Genomic DNA, 21,295 nt, shown 5'->3' with positions numbered 1-21,295 from the left:
TGCTTGTGGATACATGTCATCTGGTCAGATCTTCCCACTACCTCCAAGAAAGAAGGAAGTAGGAGCCATATCACAACAGTCTTATTCTCTCATTTTTCTATGTCATAACATTAAACCACTTTCTCATTCCTTTCTTCATCATTCTGCCTGTCTTCTCATTTTTTAATTGACCCAATGAGTTCAGGTAGAAATGTACCCAGAAAGTTACGTGTACATAAATAGCCAGATAACAAAACTTCACACCGAAGGGAACATTCTAGAAGTATTTATTTCATTGCTGGCCACTTGGTTGCTGCATGCAACTCTCAACAACGAGCTGCCACTCCACTTCGGTAGAAGAACCAAATGCTATGGTACCACTAAGGTTTTCAGATTTTGAGGCTTTTATTACCAACATCATTACTCTAGGGACAAGCCTTCTAGGGACTTAAAAGCACTTAATCTCTATAAAAAGTAACTTCGTATTTCATGCACAGACTCCAATTGGTAGATTTAAGTCCAAACTGGAAAGAAAAAAATTTATTCTAGTTCTGTAAATTATCAGGAACAAAATAAGCCACTTCTTCTTGCTTTAAGGAAATAGGATTGTTTTTTTCCCTATCAGGAATCAGGACAGTAGCTTTGATGATTCCTTAGTTATAAAATTGTTTACTAGTTAAAGTTCTCTCCAAAGATGTTAAGAAGTTGGCTCATTTTCCTGTATGACTTTAAAGAAATATCTGCAGTATGTGTAAGTTCCAGGTTATACTGTAGACCCTTGTGATAATATTTAAAAGGTCTATTCTCCTCAATTAAAAAATCCTACCTCAGAAGGTAAAAGGAAATCCCCATCATCCCTGAGCAAAAAAGGGAAAAATTGCAGGTACTTTTATTTGTTAATAGAAGCCACTGAAATGAGTTACCTATCTCTAGAACATTCTCAGAGAATTTACATAAACTGAAGCAGGTATGAGGTGTTCTCAGAGACTTTCTCAGATAAATATATTTAGTAGTTTGAGTAGCTGCTCTGTAAAAATTTAAATCTAACTACATAGCTGAACATTTTCCATTTTGAAATTTGAGAATATCCTGAGAGAATGCTTATGGGACATGAAAGTACTGTGCACAGAGGAATTTTTTAAATGTCAGAAGGAGGAAAAGAGAATGGGGAAAACTACTACTAGAGAGTAGAGAAAGTAAAAAGAGGCAAGACAAAGCTGTAGTGATGGGCTGGGACCTATCTTCCCATTAAGTCGGGGGGCTCTGGCTAGCCGTATGCTATACTTACTCTTCTATTACTACAAACCGGATGCTGAAAAGTAAAAGTAAGAACGTCCCAAACTAAATTTAAGTCTTTTACAAAGTAAATGACAGAAAACACTTTAGCTTCTTAATCAAGGAGTGCTATAATATAATTTCAAGACATCTTAATATAATTCAATTATCCCTAAAGCAGTTGTGCAATAAGCAAAATGTCATAAAAGGAAAACAAAAAGGTTAACTTCCTACAGGGGCCAATAGACAAGATCTTTGCAGCACAGCAATTAACCTTCACATAGTGGAGTCTTTTTTACAAGGCCATCAAAAACTTAAATTACTGAAAATCACAAATGTCACCAACAAAAGGAATGTTGATTAGATACAGTCAAAAACCTTTCCAACGGGCTGCCTTCTCTGAAGGAATTTCAGACTGTTGCTAGCACAGGCTAAGCCAGATCTCACTGATGGCTCTATTAGAGAAAGAAAATGCCCCACTCAGTGCTATTTTAAAAATGTAAAAACACTGGGAGGGAAAAAAACCAAAATAAAACAATCTACTGTTCCCTAACATATATAGCTCAACACCCAGAGAAAGCCTCTGCCCCCAAAAGAGACTTTCTACAAAGGGGTAAGCTTCATCAAATGAGGTGTAACACTCCATTTTCAGGACATGGCTTTCCTTGCAAGGTCTTTAGAAGCAAAAGTTCCACTTGGAATTCTAATACACATCTCTGTGAGCTCAGCTTCCTGAAAACATACACCTGCCGGGTTCTAGGTTTACCCTTGCCAGTGACTGGATACACTACTTCACAGCCACCAGAATCGCACATACACTATTAACATGATGAAAAATACAGCGACTGCTGCAAGTTTGGCGTAAGTGGAACGCATGTTCAAGTACTTCGCATCCTGGCGGTATTTCTTGGACAGACTGGACAGATTGTTAGCCTTTGAATCCAACGCTGTGAAAGAAGAAAAAAAGGAAAACAGTGATTAGTCTCTGAAGTATTCTCCCTCATGTATTTAGCATAAAAATAACTTAATTGAGTGGCATTATTCCAAAAAAACCACAAAGCTTAAATTGTCATTTTTATTTCAAGAGTTAGGTTGCATATACTGATTAACCCATGATTCTAATACACTGTAAAATTTATACTGCATTTTAAAATTCCCAGACTAAATTATGTTCAAATTCTTGAGGCTGTACCATGAGGTGGTTAATTAAGAGTGCTGGCTCTCTGGGCAGCCCAGGTGGCTCAGCAGTTCAGCGCCGCCGTAGGCCCAGGGTGTGATCCTGGGAGTCCTGGGATAGAGTCCCATGTCAGACTCCCTGCATGGAGCCTGCTTCTCCCTCTACCTGTGTCTCTGCCTCTCTTTCTCTGTGTCTCTCATGAATAAATAAATAAAATCTTAAAAAAAAAAGAGTGCTGGCTCTGGTCTCAGGTCTTTGGTTCAAATCTCAGCTGCACCAGCCATGTGACATTTGTCAATTTACTTCGTGTCCACTAAGACCCTGTTTCATCATCTATAATATGAAGGTAACAACACAAACTGTACCATAGGATTTTAGGTACCTGAGAATGCCTGTAAAGTGAACACAATCCTTCCATATAATAAGCCTTTGATAAGTGTTAGTTGATAATAATCATCTTTTAATGCTCTAAATCATATTCTCTCATATCTTAAAAAATGATAATCTATGTAAGAGAAGACTCAGGTAACCAGAAAATTCAATGAATCAGAAACTGAGTATTGAGTTATATCTCAATGGTGACTGCTACCAAATTGCCAAAATTCTCCACATGGTAAAGACTATTATGATGCTACCAGAAATTATATTTCAACAGACACTGGAAAGTAACTAAAATATAATCACAGGTGCTGGACAACCACCAATAACTACTAAATTAAGCTTTTTAGGACCTTTTGCAACGTTTTTTCTAAAAGGATATCTATAATGTGGCTGCCTTCTATAACTGTCAACCGAGCAGGTAACAGAAGCAACCAGAGAGAAACAAGCTAGACTGGAGTAAAATACATGACATATTTTAATAATAAAAACAAATTCTCAGTGTGACATGTGAATTTTGATCATTTTACTTCTTTATAGTTTTGAAAAAACTATTTTGCAATACGAATTTGTTCTTCCTTAGAGAATACTTTTGGAATATTTGAAGTTGCTTAACAAACTGAGTTGATTGAGAAATGTGGTATTACTTAATGACAAAAACATGACAACCACTTCTAAATTAGCAATTTGACCTGTAAAAAAAACACTTAGTCACACAAGAAAAGTTAGGAGATGAGAAATAACCATGACAATGCTGTGACCAACCTACTAAAATGGACACGCCACTGGAGAGAAGTTTTTAACTACTATATATGTAACTATATCCCCAGGGCCCAGAACAGAGTCTGGCAATAGTGCTCAAAAAATAAATAAATAAATATTTGCTAAATGAATCTAAATCTGCTGAGAATAACTGGGCAGTAGAACAAGTATTAGCGAATATTATACGAAATAAGCAACAGGTAAAGATAATTCCTTTACATTGGAACATTTGGAAACACATGATATCACAAAGACAAAGCCACTACTGGGAGAAGTCATTTAGCAAATATTTATGTTATAGTACCATGCAAAGTGTCAGAAGATACAATGATGATTACAACATACACGACCCCTGTATTTGGGGAACTCACAGTCCAGTAGGGTGCACCTCTGAATGAAAAAACAAAACCCGTAACTTAAAAGAAACAGGTATTTTACGCAATAAAAATAGGCATCATTTCATATTGCTGAAAGAATCCACAGGGACTACTTTTGAGTCCTAAATGCAAGGCAGGCTAGCTATAAAACTAGAAATGAAAAAAGGGACACCTGGGTGGCACAGGTGGTTGCACATCTAACTCTTGTTTTGGCTCAGGTCATGGCCTCGGGGTTGTGAGATGGAGGCCCATGTTGGGCTCCGTGCTCAGCAGGGAGTCTGCTTAAGACTCTGCTTTTCCCTCTGGCACTCCTCCCTACTCAGACACTCTCTCTCACATACATACATACATACATGCATAAATCAGTCTTAAAAATAAACTAGGAGGGCATCTGAGTGGTGCAGTTGGTTGGGCAACTGACTCTTGGGTTTTAGCTCAGGTCCTGATCTCAGGGTCCTTGAATTAAGCCCCATAGCAGGCTCTGCGCTCAGCACAGAGTCCACTGGGGACTCTCTCTCCTTCTCCCTTTGCCCCTCCCCATCTGTACTCGCTTGCTGTCACATAAATAAATCTTAAAAAAAAATTAGAAAGAGAAAGAAGGCATATAAGATGGATTCTTATTATGAAGAAGTCAAAAAGAGGAAGAAAATATTTTTTGAGGTAAGCTAATCTCACTATCTTCAGACGTGCTCTGTTCAGATGTGCTTTTTCTTACTCCCTCTTAAAATCCCACTCTTAACTTTTTTCTGATCTATCCAAATTCAAGAAATCTTCCCAGTTCACTTTATCTACTTCCCGCTACATCTTACAGCTCTTATTATTTATATATCTATTTAAAACTATCACACACTGAAGATGGACAAAGACTTGAAGAGGCCATGAGTTCTAGGCAATAGCAGTGTGACTCAAAGTAAACTACTTAACTTTTCCGAGTTTCTGCTTTATCTGTAAAACTGGTTTGATACCACCTAATTTACAAGGGATTACCCTAAAGCATAAGTAAGATGTATGTATAAAGTCCCTCTGGAGCACCTGGGTGGGATAAGCATCTAACTCTCCATTTTGGCTCAGGTCATGATCTCAGGGTTCTGGGATCATGTCCCGTGTCAAACTGTGCTCAGCACGGAGTCTGCCTAAGATTCTCTCTCTCCCTCTGCCCCTCTCCCAGCTTGTGCTTTCACTCTCTTTTTCTCTCTCACATAAATAAAATCTTAAAAAAAAATAAAGTCCCATTACCATATTGCCTAACACAAAGTAAGTGTTCAGTTGATGTCTGTACCCTTATACTATAAATTACTCTGTGACAATGACAATGTTTCTTATCTTTCCAATTAGATGAAGCTACTAAAGATTAAAGAAATGTACAACTGACCCTTAAACATGGGTTTGAACTGTGTGCATTCCCTTATACAGATTTTTTTTTTGAGGGAATACCATAGATGTTTTCTCTTCTTTATGATTTTAATGACATTTTTTTCTCTAACTTACTTTATTGTAAGAATACAATATATAATATGTGTAACATACAAAATAACATGTTAACTGTTTACATATTATGTACAAAATAACATGTTAACTGACTGCTAAGGGAAAAGCTTTTAGTCAACAGCTGGCTATTAGTAATTAAGTTTTGGGGAAGTCAAATGTTGTATGTGGAGCCCCTAACCCCCATACTGTTCAAAGGTCAACGGTCTTCTTTTCCCATCGGTACATCAGCTTTGAAGTAACCAGCAAAGCACTAGATGAGAATCCTTTTACACTTTTGATAAAATGATTATATAAATTTGAAATCAAAGAAAAACTGCTCTCGTCTATTTTATCCCAGGTAGAAACTGTTAAGTCTGTTATGATGAAAATTTACAGACTCACTCATCTAACATTTGATGTTTAAAGAGTATGAAGCTGGGACAACTGCTGACTAGTGACATAGAGGTTACAATTTGTAGTTTGTAATAAAGGAAAACCCATTTACTCATGAATGACATCACAACGTTGCGTTCATGAAATACTCATTAAAGCATTACTGAGAACAACAAAAGAAGTATATGAAACAGATACAAAATACGTAAATACTACATTTAAAGAGTACAGTAAACACTTAGGTGATATTTAAACATTAGGCAAATATATATATTTTAAGGCAAATTAGGAAAGTACACCAAACACATACATGCACAAATACCCGGTATGTGCTTCAAAAACCATTACCTAGCTAAGTGTCTTAAAGAGTTTAAAGGACAAAAGAGATTAATGTGATGTGGGCTACTAGAATCAGGGAAGGCATCTTTGAAGAGGCAGTTCTTATCTGGATCTTAAAGAACAGGTCCAGGATGGTGAGGAAGCTGACCCAGCTGAGGCGGAATGTTTGGGAGCCACAGAGCATGAAAGAAGTTTGAAATCTTCCACGACAGAGAGAACATAATATCTTGCACATTACAAACATGCAATAAGAATAAAAGTTGAAATCAAACTAGATCTTATCTTGTGGTCACAGATTTTAAAAGTTTTTCAGAAGAGAAATGCCTTGATAAAAATGGCATTTTATGACATTTGATCTGGCAGCAATAATGTCTCCCAAAGTGACTAGTCAGGAAACCACTGCAATAAATCTTTGACAATTTCCTCTCATTCTTCATTTCCCTTAACTTATGTGTTTCTGTAAATATTTACTTAATGTTGTAAATATCTTGGAAGCAGTAATTGCTTCTAATATGGAATAAGACCTTCTCACCATTCCAACTCAACAGAAACTAATCACACTAGGGAAAAAAATAATACCACACTGGAAGTTTTGTAATGTAATCTATCTCTACGAGATAAAATGTTTAACAGTACTGGATGAGAGTCTAACAGCAAAAAAAGTATCCCCAAATAAGTTATCCTTGCCTACAGGAAGGACTCGTAATGCTTTACACACCTGAGAGTGCTTCTCCCCGTTGTAACACTTCTTCAATATTGGCCACCATGATCCTCTGCACATCTTGCAATTCAGTGTTGATGGAGCCTAGGTTTCTCCGAGCACGGCTGTCAATGTAGAGCTTCTTGGTTTTCTGAATGTAGGTATCTGGGATAATGAAGAAAAGTGACCATGAACAACTGTGTCCATCAAAGTATTGCAGGGATTGGGAAGTTCTGAGCTTAGTCCTGGATCTGCCAATGGTCCATGGCTAACCAAGCTCTTGAATGAGCATCAAAATTTGAGTTTTGATTTCTTCATCTGTAAAATGGAGATAGATGACCATTCAGGAGAAATGTCCTCTGCATACGTTCAAATGAGAAGTCTGCTCTCAAGGTCCTTAGAGAAATTAGGCCCCATTGTAGTAAGCGTTTCGTGAAAGCAGAGATTTTCAAACCATGTTCCGAGGATCCTTAGGGTTTTACTACTTAAGGCTTTACATTCCCTGAAAAGGATACTGGCAACAATCTCGCATCACTACAGGTTAACATGGCAAGCCTTATTCTATCATCAAAAGTGGGAAAAATATTGTCCTCAAGTATTTTCTTTAACATACATTCCTAATTTCACTCTGTTCTTAAGCTTCAGGTAAAGCAAAATCCCACTATAAAACTGTAGTTTTATTCATGATTAGCCCATGTCTGTATTTCTCAAAACTGTAAAAAGAATGACTTATTATTAAAGATTATATTTTCAGTTTTTGGCAAAAATCCTTTATATGAGTTACATGAGTTAGATACCTTTCATTTGCCTCTTTAGACCTCCTCTCCACCCTTCTGCACCACACTTTCTACTTTGGGAAGCTGACCTACATGTACTACATGGTCGGCTCCTTGCCTTGGAGCTTCCACTTAGGTTCAGCCAATGGGGGAACTCCAAGGGTAAGACATGAGAGCGGATAGTGACGTTAGGATTTTTATTCCTCACCCTCTCCCTGATAAGTCACCCTGGCCTGGCAGTAACTCTCCAACCAGAGGTTACTACTCCTCTCAAGTTGGCCCTCTCCTTTTTCTCCTTTGCAGTTCTAGAAACTGCTCCTTTCTCTTATCCCCTCAGGCCTAGGGATGAAAACAATTACACTGTTACTGATCTCAGATTACAGTACCTTGTAGTTCACCTATACCCCATTCATCTTTGTATATAATTCTTTAAGCTAATTTGAGTGTACCAAATATTCCCTGTGTGACCTTGATATAGTAGTCTTATTTTATTTTTTTTCTTGGGTTTACTGGACCCTTATTATCTTTAAAAATAAAACCTGAAAAAGCAGACATTATAAAAATTGGCACTTGAAGAGTTTATTATGAAACACTGGAGTATTTTGCTAAATTTTATTTCTAAAAGTAAGATGACCATTTATCAAGCAAACTGGAAACACTTCAGAAATTCGGATACAGTAAAATGCATTTCTTTTTTAACTAAAAATATCAGTAATGTAGTCTAATCATACATACTCTCACTTCTCTACTTAGGGTACCCAAGACATTTCCTTTGATTTCTTAACATTAGATGTTTTACTGATGATGAATCTTTCCGTAATTATTGTACATACATGGATGGACATCCACGCTCACTATTTCTGCATGTAATAAATGTTATCCACCCGTAATACCATACCTCTTCCAGTTTTGTTTTTGTTTTTTTTTTTTAATTAGAGGATCTACAAGAAACAAAATACCTTCTTTCTGATTTCCAAATTCTGATCTCCAGAAAATGAACCTTACTGGGCAGGGCAGGGGGTGGGCTCAGCTACTATACACCAGTCAAGCAGATCTTTGGGAATAGTTCTGATGACTAATCAAATCAATCATAAAAAAGATCAAATGGCAACAAGTTCTAAGAAAAAGATCAAAAGACCAGAGAAAATTACTTAGGAGAAAAAGTCTCATTCATTCAAAAGACAAAAAGAGATGAAATGGAAGAGACAGAATCCAAAACTTCAGTAAGAAAACATCAGGGAAAAAAAGTGACAAAATTATTATCAATGTAACAAACAGCTTCTTCTTATCGTTTGCTCTCTTGATATAAAGAGCAAAAACTTACCGAACTCAATAAAGGAATAGGGCCTAGACACAGTGGGCACCTTCTTCCCATGCTGTTCATCAAACTCTGAGTGCAAATCTTCCAGGTAGGCAAAAGCCAATTTCTTAGGGAAGGCAGCTTCACACAAAACCAAATAACAAACTCCCTGCTCAATAATGTAGCTGGAGAGACAAAAAAACAAGAAAAAGTTGTCTGTAAAATAACAATACCCCCAACAACTTGAAGCAGACTTTCAGTGCTTTACAAACTTTTGAAAATATTCTAGCCTAAGCCCTTTGAGGCTAGCTAAGTCAAAAAATCAACTTCAAACCACAAATGCTTAGAATCAGAAAGCAAACAATGTCCCATTATTAGAATTATATTCCAAAAGGAGTATCTAAACATGTTTATTATAATTGTTTATAATTCAGTAAAATATCTTAATACCTACGACTTTTTCTTGAAAACAGAGTTGTGACTCCATCTATCTTTTGATTATGTATGAAAACTACTGTGCGTGTGTGTGTGCGTATGTATTTTTTTTTGTTTTTTTAGATTTTACATATTTGAGAGAGACAGAGAACATAAGCAGGGAGAGGGAGAAGTGACTCCCCACAGAGCTGGGAGCCCAATGTGGGGCTCAATCCCAGGATCATGACCTGAGACAAAGGCAGATGCTTAACTGATTAAGCCACCCAGCAGCCCCTGGTATACACGTATTTAAACTCCTCCCAGTTACAAGAAAAACAGGGGAACTGGAAGTTGTTGTGGATACTTAGAATTTGGAAGTTAATGCTACAATGTTTACTGAGTACAGATAATGACCTTAGGACAAATAATATTCCCTAACTTCCAGGATAGAACTCTATATCAACTATCCAGTATCAGAAACTATCCAATAACAGAACTGACTTCCTCTTATGAGCGTGAGCTCTCTGGCATTCTGGAAGGAATTATATAACTACATGTCTGAGAGGTATTGGAAAGAAGTTAGGTTACTCAGTGATTTTCAAATGTCTTTTTAGCTTTAGTATTCTTTTTATTTCAGCAATAATTATATTCAGAAGACCCAGTATGTACATCAAATAAAATCAGAAGGTCATCAGTTTAAGTGGAGTGTAAGGGCCCAAAGTACTATATATACCCCAATCCCTACTCTTACTATGAGGCTCCTTACACATCCTAGGACTCCACAGAGCAGTTTAGAGTGTATTATATAATCTCTCGGGCCCCTTAAAATGATGATGATGATGATGATGACGATGGTGAGACTGCTGTCCTATCTCTTGCTTGGGCATCTGAATCAACTGCTCCCAGACCATCTTCTAAATTACCAGTGTTATTCCTAAAGAGTAAATATGACTGTATTATCCTGCTTAAAAATTCTGAGGGTTCCCTAATTCTTATAAAATAAAATCATACTCCTTGATATAATACTTGTGGCCTCCACAACAGGTGTAGGTCACATTATATCATGCTGTTCTCCAAACTTACGTTCTTTTATATCCTCATGGACTTCTGCTTATATATAAATATATATTTCTAATTTTTAGTATGTGTGCTGCCAAAGCAAGCACTACATATATATTTCTAACTGTAATATTCTTTGATGTACCTGGAGAAACTTTTGTTCATTTTCATATGCTTGATTCTACTATAATTTTTTCCATGAAATTTCTCTGTATTGTCCCTCGCTCTATCCCCTTGTCTCAAATGTATTCCCTACAAATGGAAATTTAATGCTTCCTTCCTTCTACTCAGTTTAATTTAATTGAATTACAGCACTTCTTGCCCTACGGTATCATAGTTTAGTTGTCTGAATATGTGTTTCTCTCTGCTACTAAGATAAGCTCATAAGAGCTATGGATGTTAAAGGCAGAACTTAACATACGGTCTGGCAAAAAATAGATCTTTAATAAATAGTCCTTTGATGGAAATAACAGATGAGATGAGATTATAAAGTTCCTAAAGCAAACCACACAGAAGAAAAAAATTTCTTTTCAATTCCACTAGAACTTCCCTAGGTTTTTTGTTCCTAACCCATGGTAGAGATAAAGATACCATACCTATATAATTGGGTGCCTAGATTATTTTTGGATGTTAAAATTAGATTTATAGAAAAATGTTACATATACTATACAAATTAATACCTTATAAAACTTAATATCCACTACTTTCTTAACCAATAAACCAGGGTTTTGTTTTGATTTTGGTTTTGTATACTTGTTTGTTTCTGATGGGTGGAGGAGGGTTTTTTTTTTTTTTTGCCTTTCAAGTTAAACACAGCAGGTCCCTCCCAGGTCTATTATCTTAGCCTCAGTTCCTAAAATAGTAATAAGGATTATTCAGCTAATCCTATTTTATTTTCCTTTGACCTTCTTGTTCTCTTTTTCTAATCCTTCCTGTTTTATCACCCTCAAACTTGACATACTAAACATTTAATATTAATTATTTGTAGATATTTGAAATTCAATTAAGTCCTTTTGATCCCTCTCTTGGCTATATGCATTGTCTGTAACCGATGATTGAGATGTTCTTAAATTACCTTTTTAAAATTTTTCTTTTTTTTAATAACTAACATTTACTGATATTCTCTATGTGCAAGGCAAGATGTCAAGAGAGAGATTCCTTCATTATCCTCATAAAACCATGACCATTTTCTCTATTTTAAAAAGGAAATAGAGGCCTAGAGAAGTGTATGAGTTGTTTAAGGCTGTGTTAGTAAATGTTTGAGCAAGAGTACTAATCTACATACACCTGGTGCTAAGAGGTTCCTAAAGCAAACAATTATCTATTACTGTATAATGGATACAGCATCCATTAGACACAGGATAACAGATTAACTTATTGTATGCAAACTGAATAAACAAACCAAGATTTCTGTTTTGCAGAATTGGAGCCAGGGAAGTTGTTTTCATGAAGAGGCTGTATTTTTAAAATTTTCTTTACTTTTAAAAAATTGTTACCATTCTTATCAGGTGCTACTTATATCTACTCTATCTCATACTAAATGATCACAAAGAAATAGGATTACACTCACTGGAAAGTCATGGCGCCAGCTTCCAAGGTACATCTGGTAGGGGACTGCTCATTCAACTTGCGGAAGAGTTGCTTGGCCTGACTCTGGTACTGTTGAAGATCCCGGCCAGACTGAAAGAAGATATCTTCATTTAAGAACTTTGCACACATACAAAAAGACATAACAAGTAATGAGCAGCATCATACTACAAGGACACTATATAAATAAGGTCCTTCATTAAAGATGAAGAAGATTCATTTTAGCAAAAGAAAAATGGCCTACTTTTAGAGCAAAAAGAAGACCAAATCCCTGGCTGTTCAAGAAAATCACATTAGGGCAGCCCGGGTGGCTCAGCGGTTTAGTACCGCCTTCAGCCCAGGGCCTGATCCTGGAGACCTGGGATCGAGTCCCAAGTCAGGCTCCCTGCATGGAGCCTGCTTCTCCCTCTGCCTGTGTCTCTGCCTCTGTGTATGTGTGTGTGTGTCTCTCATGAATAAATAAATAAAATCTTAAAAAAAAAAAAGAAAATCACATTATTTGCTAAGAAGCAAATTGTACTTCTTTTTTTTTAGATTTTTTTTTAATTTATTTATTTATTTATGATAGTCACAGAGAGAGAGAGAGAGAGAGAGGCAGAGACATAGGCAGAGGGAGAAGCAGGCTCCATGCACCGGGAGCCCGATGTGGGATTCGATCCCGGGTCTCCAGGATTGCGCCCTGGGCCAAAGGCAGGTGCCAAACTGCTGCACCACCCAGGGATCCCCGCAAATTGTACTTCTTAACTGTCTTTAAGGCACTCAACTTTCAACCCAATGTTCTTTCCACTATTAGGTCAGTGGCCTCCTCCTAAAACTCATTTCACTTGCACACTTATTGGCACATAATTGCACAACATATTCTATACGTGGGAAAATCCTGGGAACAATAGACTGTGAATTTCACTTTTATCCTGGAATATCAAACAAAATCTTCCACAAAATGTTACAGAATTGAGCCATTTCAGCAAAACTAAATGTATGCACCCATACCTGCAAAATTACTAGGAACACTATCATGCAACTGGGTAAAAATGAACAAGAGTAAGGGCTGAGATTGGAAAGTCAAATATTCTTTACTGAATAAATCTATTTGGTTTCTGAGTTTGGATAGCAAGGAACATATACAAAATGAAAATAACAATATTCAGATGAAAGAATTACAGGTAATATTTTTTGAACAATTTCTAAATAGTTTAATAATTTAAAAAATGAAGGAAAATAGTCTACTGAGGAAAATAGCAGTGCCATCGCAAAAGGAGAACATCATATCCACTAACCTCTTAGATCCAAACGGGAAAGAATGGAATGGAAAGCAAATATACTTTATTTATCCATACACTGGGCAGGGGGGAGGCCCTTCTGTCATATGATAGAAAGGAATTACTTTGTTTTGAATTATTTATTTGGATTGAACAATAAAACACAGTCTCTCCTTGGTAGGTGTTTAATAAGTAAATATTTGCAATAAAAAAGCGTGGTTTTTTTTAGGTTCTTCCTCAAAACGCACTGAGGACTGGATTTGAGGTCTAACTTTTAGAAAATACAAAGTGAAACTTATAAATTCTAGATAGTGAACCACTGAGCAAGAGTAAAAACAAGGAAGCAATGATAAAATTGTGAAAGTGGGAGACAAGCAAACATACAAATATAGGATTCTAAGCTATATTTAAAAATGATGAACTGGAAATTTCAGAATGAGTAAGAAAATAAATAAGTATAAAATGAACCAGGAGAGTTAGACAGATGCCTCTAGAAGTATCAATTTGTAGATTTATCTTGCTTAGTACTGTCCTATAGCAATGATTGGTTATAATACTCTTGAGAAAATTTCTATACTAACACATATGTATATTTATGTGTATATTTACATACTAACAATACTTTACAGTAATTAATATTATAATATATATTAACATTATTCTATTAACCAGTACTGCATATATTTTTTTCATGACTAGTCAGCTAGTAAAGGAAAGTGAATACTATCAAATGCTTTTGAACCTGTGCACAATATCCTCTGTTCCTAAATTTGAATGGTGCTTGTCAATTTGTTTGCTTCACTAATGCCATTAGACAAGGCATTCAGAAGAGATCTGACCCCACAACATTAGATATAAAGGGATGCAAATAAAGTTGGAAATGTTACTAAAGTGCCAAGAAATAATATCAATGTTGATCAATGATTTTTTTCAACCTTGGCTTTACACTAGAGTCACTTGGGTATTGTACAAAAAACTAATCAAGCACTATCTCCTCCACCCCCAAACCAATTAAGTCAGTATCTCAGAGGTGGAACTCAGAAAATGGTATTTTAAAAATAACCACAAACCACAGATATTAAGCAAAAGTGTTTTTGACAGTTAAAGGCAGTAAGCACCTTAAAGAAACTAGTTGAAGAAATAAATGGCAAAAAATTGTCAAAAAAGACTGGTACAAATCCTTTGACTTTATAAGAAGCATTGTAAACATTACTTCAACCTAAGAGAAAGAGACTAATAATTGTATAGACTACAAGAAACTATGGCCAAAAGTATGCTATAGTTCCAGGGATTTATAATGAACAAAGTAGTAATCTCCAATGTACAACACTGAGATTGCATAGAGATTATGGCATGCCAACCAACATTTTACAGTGCTGATTCCAATAGCATCACCATCCCTGAGAACGCAATGCTGGCACAATCTTTCTGATAGTTACTTTTGCAACATGTATTAGAAATCGTAAAATTTTGCATATTGTTTTATCCAACAATTCTGTACCTTTGAAAATATACATACACATCATATGCTAAAAAAATAAAAACGCATATAAAAATAAAAAACAAACATTCGGTAATTGAATATAAAATTGGTTAAATAATGTAGTGTATTTATATAGTGGAATACCATACAGCCATTAAAATGTTGTATAATGGGATGCCTGGGTGGCTCGGTGGTTGAGCGTCTGCCTTTGGCTTAGGGCGTGATCCCCAAGTTCCAAGATTGAGTCCCACATCGAGCTTCCTGCATGGAGCCTGCTTCTCCTTCTGCCTATGTCTCTGCCTCTCTCTCTCTCTCTGTGTCTATCATGAATAAGTAAATAAAATCTTTAAAAAAATGTATAATATTTAATTACAGGAAAAGATATTCACACACTAAGTGAAAAAAATCAGGGGGAACAGTCTTACAGTACTATTCATTATTTAATTTTATACACACATATAAAAATTAAGGTTATACATTAAAATGGATATAATTTAAGTGGGGATTTTGGTAATAATCACCATTAACATTTTGATCCTTTTGTTTATACATATTTACTGAATTTTTTTACATTAAACACAGACTAGTTTTGTAACAGGGAAAATTATTCATTTACCCACTCCTCTTTATTGCATATTTGTGCCCACAAATATGTACAGTTCTAATATGAGCTTTAAGGAAAAATGATCTAGAAAAGATTTTTCAGAAATAGGCAAACTAATGAAATTAAATAAAAACTCACTTTCTGCCATCCCAGCCACTGTTCTAAACGCTTTACATAATTTAACTTAAATCATGTTTACAACTATCCTATGAGGTGATTAGAATCATAATGCCCATTTTCTGCACAAGGAGTCAAACCTGAAGGACTAGGGGCCAATGGGGAGGGGCCAGAACTTAAACCCAGGTATTCTAGTTCTGGAGTCTCTGTTCCTAAGCATGCTATACCACTCTACAGTTAAAACTGCTTTGGTGATCCACCTTCCAGGTGATCTTACTATTTGATATTAAATCTAATTCACAAGAAATGCTCAAGAAACTTTGTGGCAGTTTTGCTTTTAGGATTAAAGTCACAAAGGACCCACAGTCACCAGACTACCTAAAAACAGTTAGAGTCTTCATTCTGCTTTCCACTTCATCTAGAACAAACTTGATGAATCTTGCATACAGTATAATGGAAATACGTATTAGCAATCCAATAACGAATTGGCTGTGAATGTCTGGACAAATTCTGAAACTAATTTGAGGTCATCCAACAGCATATTTAGGATTTGGCTCTATGTATAATATAAAAGGTACAGGGTTGAAATTTACCACACAACTACAATACTTTTTATTGCTATTACTTAGGACTCCTGAACAGTTAATTATATCAAATGCCACCTTTTGTCTTTATAGGAATGTTTACCTAAGCTCTTACCTTTTTTAAATACATAATACTTCCTTTATTTATTATGTTCATATATAATAAATCCTTGAGGCCTTTAAATTCATGAGTCTTATGAACATTTTGGTTATGATAAATTACAAAATGCCAAGAAAGATTCTTTGAGATCTCAAAGTAAGAAAGAAATTTGAGGAGGAAGAGGTGCCTGGGTAGCTCAGTTGGTTAAGCAGCTCTTATCATTTTTAAATTCCTGCTGAACTCAGCTGGTCAAAGGCCAGAAGCACCAAGAACCAACCATTTTCCTCTAAAAGCAATTACAGAAAGGTGACTAATGAACTCTCAATAGTTGGGGGAGGGTGGCAGTTTAAATGTACAACAGACTCTCTGCTCTTTTGGTGTTCCCTGATGAATACTTGGTTAGATCAAACACCTTCAAGTCCACAGAGCTGAGGCAAGATGAAAGAAAAGAGAATACCCTTCATTTTGAGGTAGAATAGAAAAGTAGATGAAGAAATAGCAAACATCAAAAAAGGAGAAACACACCAAAAAGATAGAAGAAAGGAAAGAGAATATCAGAATCTAGGTTTGAAGAGAAAAGTTCATCTCTCTACCACCCTATGTTGATATTTCTAGTTGAGCAAAGAGGAAAAAGTGCATGAGATACACTGCCTAAATGATTTTTTGAATTTTAATCTCTATTGTATTATCTGAGTAACTGTTCATCTCCAATAATAAGGCAGTTTGTACAGGACTAGCACCTAGTAACCACCTAACATCTGATATCTATTATCGATGTAAATTATTGAAAAAGTACATTGAATTATTTGCATTGAACAATTAAAGTACTTAACTATAAAACTATTAGGCTGAAATATCCATTTCTTAAAAAGCTATTCTGGATTCCTAAGAAATACATTATTAAAAAGTTTTACAACAACAACAAAAAAGTTTTAGAACAAGGCAGTGAAGTGTACCAGTTAGGCACTAAGGCTCTGGTCTAGAGTCAGAAAGATATTGATTAAAAGTAAATGGTTCTTGGGACGCCCAGGTGGCTCAGTGGCTGAGCGTCTGCCTTTGGCTCAGGCCGTGATCCCAGAGTCCTGGGATTGAATGCCACATTGGGCTCCCCGCAATGAGCCTGCTTCTCCCTCTGCCTATCTCTCTGCCTCTCTGTGTCTTATGAATAAATAAAATCTTTGAAAAGCAAAAACAAAACAAAACCAATGGTTCTTGGGGTGCCTAGGTGGGTCAGTCAGTTAAGTGTCTACCTTTGACTCAGATCATGGTTTCAGGTCTGGGATGGAGTCCCATGTCAGGTTCCCTGCTCTGCGGGGGGAGTCTGCTTCTCCATCTCCCTGTGCCACTCCCCCTGCTTATGCTCTCTCTCTCAAGTAAATAAAGAAAATATTTAAAAATAAAAACCAAAAAAAATAAAAAATAAAAATAAAAACCAATGGTTCTTAACCAGGGGTGATTCTGCTGATCACATCTGGCAATGTCTGGGAATATCACACAACTGGAGGGGTGGTGGTGATGGTAGTGCTACTGCTATCTAAGATGGAGAGGCCAGGGCACTGGGTGACTCAGTCCGTTAAGTGTCTGCCTTTGGCTCAGGTCATGATCCAGAGGTCCTGGGATGGAGTCCCACATCGGCTCCCTGCTCAGCGGAGGTCCTGCTTCTCCCTCTCCCTCTGCCTGCCACTCCCCCTGCTTGTGCACTCTCTCTATCAAATAAATAAATAAATAAATAAATAAATAAATAAATCTTAAAAAATAATTAGATGTAGAAGCTATAGATATTAGTAGACATCCTACAATGCACAAGACTGTTTCTCACAACAAAAAATTATCTGACCTAAAGTTTCAACAGTGCTGACATTAAGAAATTGATGAAGGGGATCCCTGGGTGGCTCAGCGGTTTGGCGCCTGCCTTTGGCCCAGGGCGCAATCCTGGAGACCCGGGATCAAGTCCCACGTTGGGCTCCTGGCATAGAGCCTGCTTCTCCCTCCTCCTGTGTGTCTGCCCCTCTCTCTCTGTCTATAATAAATAAATAAATCTTAAAAAAAAAAAAAAAAGAAATTGATGAAAAATTCCATAATGCTACTTATTAGCTATATGACTCATACAAAAAAACCTATCACCTCTAGACTGGGAGATTCCTCATCTATAAATTATTAGGAATATTATAATATTATTAGGAATAATAACTATCCTAATATGATTGGTATGAAGATTGAATGAAATCATATACTTGACAGGCTTCAGCACAGTGCCTGGCATGTAGCAGGTATTCTATAAATGTTCTGTACACTATCATCATAATAAAAATGAATCTAGTTTTCATATTTTTGCAGATATTAAAAGTTTAGGAAAGACTTTATTATTCAAAGTCCAAATTCCTAAAGGAAATAACTATGGAATTGTCATCATAACTATGGAATTTCCACAAATATTTTTGTGGAAAATTTCTTTTCATGTCAGTTAAACATAGTAACCCATCTTGGTAGACGAACCCATCTTGGTAGACCAAATTCTAATTTGGAATTAAATTAAGAACACACAATAGGGGTGCCTGGGTAACTCAGTCAGTTGGGGAGTGACTCTTGATTTCGGCTGTGGGGGATCCAGCCTGTGAGGAGTCGGCTTGAGATTCTCTCCTTCTGTCCCTCCCCCAACTTGTGCATGTGCACACTCTCTCTCAAATAAATAAAATCTTAAAAAAAAAAAAAAAGAAACATACAATAATATACAAATTCTTTTTTCAGTAAAGTATAAGGCAGAGAGTACGGAACTAATACCAAGTAGACTTTCAAATTCACTTTGTATTCTTTGCCCACGTTGAAATCCAATGCAATTAACTGACCAGACTTCTCCCTGGGGAAAATCATTTCCCAAACTATATACATACCCTTCAAGGAAATGTTCCCACACTATTCCCTTGTTTAAGTCATGTTCCTGCATTTAACATTTCTCTGCTTCTAGAGAGAGGTCCTAGAAAACTCTTAACAAATTGCAAGAAAAGTATTTCGCAACTGAAAATCAAGGACACACTGTATTTTTCACATATATCAATGATTAGACTTTGTTTTATGCAATGAATAGAAAACATTTCACTTAGCATGACTTGCCACTTCATGATCTGTACCACTTTTCTCCTAAATGTGAAAATAAACATATTTCCAAATCAGACCTAAAAAAGGCATATAACCAAATAGAAGCTTTCCTAATGACTAGACAATACTGTCAGGTTAGATGTCATTTCTCCTGGGAAGACTTTTCCTGGTCTCCCAAAACCAACGTAAATACCTTTTCTGTAAGGTAAGAGTGAGGAAAAAGAGTCTTTTACCTTTACCTTTCCATAAGGTAATAAAACAGCCATTGAGCCTTCTTCCTTTTCCATAGCAGTTTTGCTATATTATAATTGCTTGTTAGTTTTCTGGTTTTTCCACTAAACCATAGCTCCATGAAAATAGGGACTGGGTGTCCTGTAACCTCCTGTATTAGCACCATGCTTGACACAACGGATGTATTTAATAAGGGCATTTTTTTTTTCTTCAAGAATATATGAGGGGACGTCTGAGTGGCTCAGTAGTTAAGTGTCTGCCTTTGGCCCAGTCTTGGGATCGAGTCCCACATCAGGCTCCCTAAGAGGAGCCTCCTTCTCCCTCTGCCTGTGTCTATACCCCTCTCATGAATAAATTTAAAAAGTCTTTTTTTTTTTAAGGACTATATGAATGAAAAGTCTAAGAAGAGATATGTGCAAAATAATTTTTTCTACAATTCATCTTTTTTGGGGCATTGAGTTTTTTTTTTTTTTTTTTAACTACTTAGGATGTATGAGAAAGTAAAATAAAATGGATCACTTTAAATTACCTACAAAATTTTCCTTCTCAGGCTCCCTTCTTCAGAGACTGTCCAACCTTGCTCCGGAAACCTGTCCTCGCAACACAAACTTCCCTTGTGATTCTAAGGCACCAAACAGATTCTATCCAAAATATCTGGAGCTGTTGTTGTTTTAATCAATTCAACACACTTTTCAGCACTTACCCGCATAAAACTGCTGTTGTGAAAGCTAAGAGAAACACAACAATGATTAAGATCTGCCGACTGCCTCCTAGGAAACTCAAAGTCTTGAAAAATAAAGGAAAACAGATAAAAGTACAAGGCATTACAGGAATACAACACAGGAGTTGTAATTCCCACAGTAGGAATGCAGGAAGGCTTACTGGAGGAGGTGGCATTTGGGCATAACCCTGAAAGAAAGTACCATACCGAACTTCAAACAGGCGTCTCCATGTGGCAATATTATTCCACCCACTTTAAGGAGATGTCATCATGATAGGTCAAGGATCAAGTGCCACCGCAAGAGAGCGTGAAGAATTTAGAAACTGATTCCCCAGGGCCTGTTAGTCAGCCTTGACAGCAGCAGGAAAGGAGAAATCCCGAATGTTAACAAAGTCTCTAAGAATCACACGACACAGGGTGGCCCCATCAGCCGAAACCACCCCTGACACGGAGCGCCCTTCTGGAGACAAACAGGTAAGACAGAAATAGATCTCTGCCAGGAAAGTCTCCTAACAGGTCGTCTCTCCGCTGCCAGAAGGGGTACGAGATCAACTCAGAGGGCTCGCGAGTGCACCCGAGGTCGCTAGGGTCGCCTGCGTTCTAAGGAGAAATCCGGTAGGGAGAGCGGAGCCCGACAGGGACCTGGGGTCGCGGGGGTCTCGGGCTCACCTGTTCGTCCTCCTGCATCGAGGCGGCCAGCGGGAGCCCGTCCGCCACACGGGCGATCATCGTAAGCAACACCATCTTCACGGGCTTCAGGGGTCCAACGCTGGCCCGGGTGGCCCCAGACGTCCTGACTTCCTCCGCCGCGACAACAGTCAGACGTCTACCTTAGTTCCCAAGACCCAGCTGCCTGCGTCTGCGCTTCCCGCTGAGGTGGCCGGAAACCAGTTTCGGAGCTTCCGACTACCGGTCCGCTGAATGGGCTTCCGCCCGACAACCACAACTGCCGGAACACTGGTTCCGTGGTCTCTCCATCTACCTTCGGAAGCTTCCAAGGCCCCGCCCACTTTTCTGGATCAGGAGCTTCGAGATAAACCTTGCCCTTGAAGGGGGTGTGACTGAAGCAGAATGTTCTAGTTCCCGATGCTTTAAGTGTAGGGGGAGGACTAGGAAG

At 37.2% G+C, this 21,295-nt stretch overlaps 1 protein-coding gene across 1 annotated transcript; it reads right to left on the bottom strand.

Moving 5' to 3' along the window:
* Positions 1 to 250: 250 nt before the first annotated feature.
* SEC22B (SEC22 homolog B, vesicle trafficking protein) lies at positions 251 to 21,080 on the bottom strand. The gene is made up of 5 exons (XM_077842628.1): positions 20,848 to 21,080; positions 11,967 to 12,076; positions 8,948 to 9,108; positions 6,866 to 7,012; positions 251 to 2,201 (listed from the first exon to the last, which is right to left on the bottom strand). Exons 1-5 carry the CDS (start codon positions 20,920 to 20,922, stop codon positions 2,047 to 2,049), a joined length of 648 nt encoding a protein of 215 aa, XP_077698754.1. The 5' UTR covers positions 20,923 to 21,080; the 3' UTR covers positions 251 to 2,046.
* Between the last annotated feature and the right edge of the window lie 215 nt (positions 21,081 to 21,295).

This window comes from Canis aureus, chromosome 12, assembly GCF_053574225.1.
Source record: "Canis aureus isolate CA01 chromosome 12, VMU_Caureus_v.1.0, whole genome shotgun sequence".
Classification (NCBI taxonomy): domain Eukaryota; kingdom Metazoa; phylum Chordata; class Mammalia; order Carnivora; family Canidae; genus Canis; species Canis aureus.
Note: the sequence above shows the minus strand (reverse complement) of the source record. Positions and strands in the feature narration are given on the sequence as shown.

Excerpts from the sequence above, each read along its gene's own strand:
- SEC22B (XM_077842628.1), bottom strand. The coding sequence starts at position 20,922 with ATGGTGTTGCTTACGATGATCGCCCGTGTGGCGGACGGGCTCCCGCTG. Across the intron at positions 9,109-11,966 it reads GCTGGCGCCATGACTTTCCA|CTACATTATTGAGCAGGGAG; the intron begins GTGAGTGTAATC and ends TTGTCTCTCCAG. Across the intron at positions 7,013-8,947 it reads CTATTCCTTTATTGAGTTCG|ATACCTACATTCAGAAAACC; the intron begins GTAAGTTTTTGC and ends TCATTATCCCAG.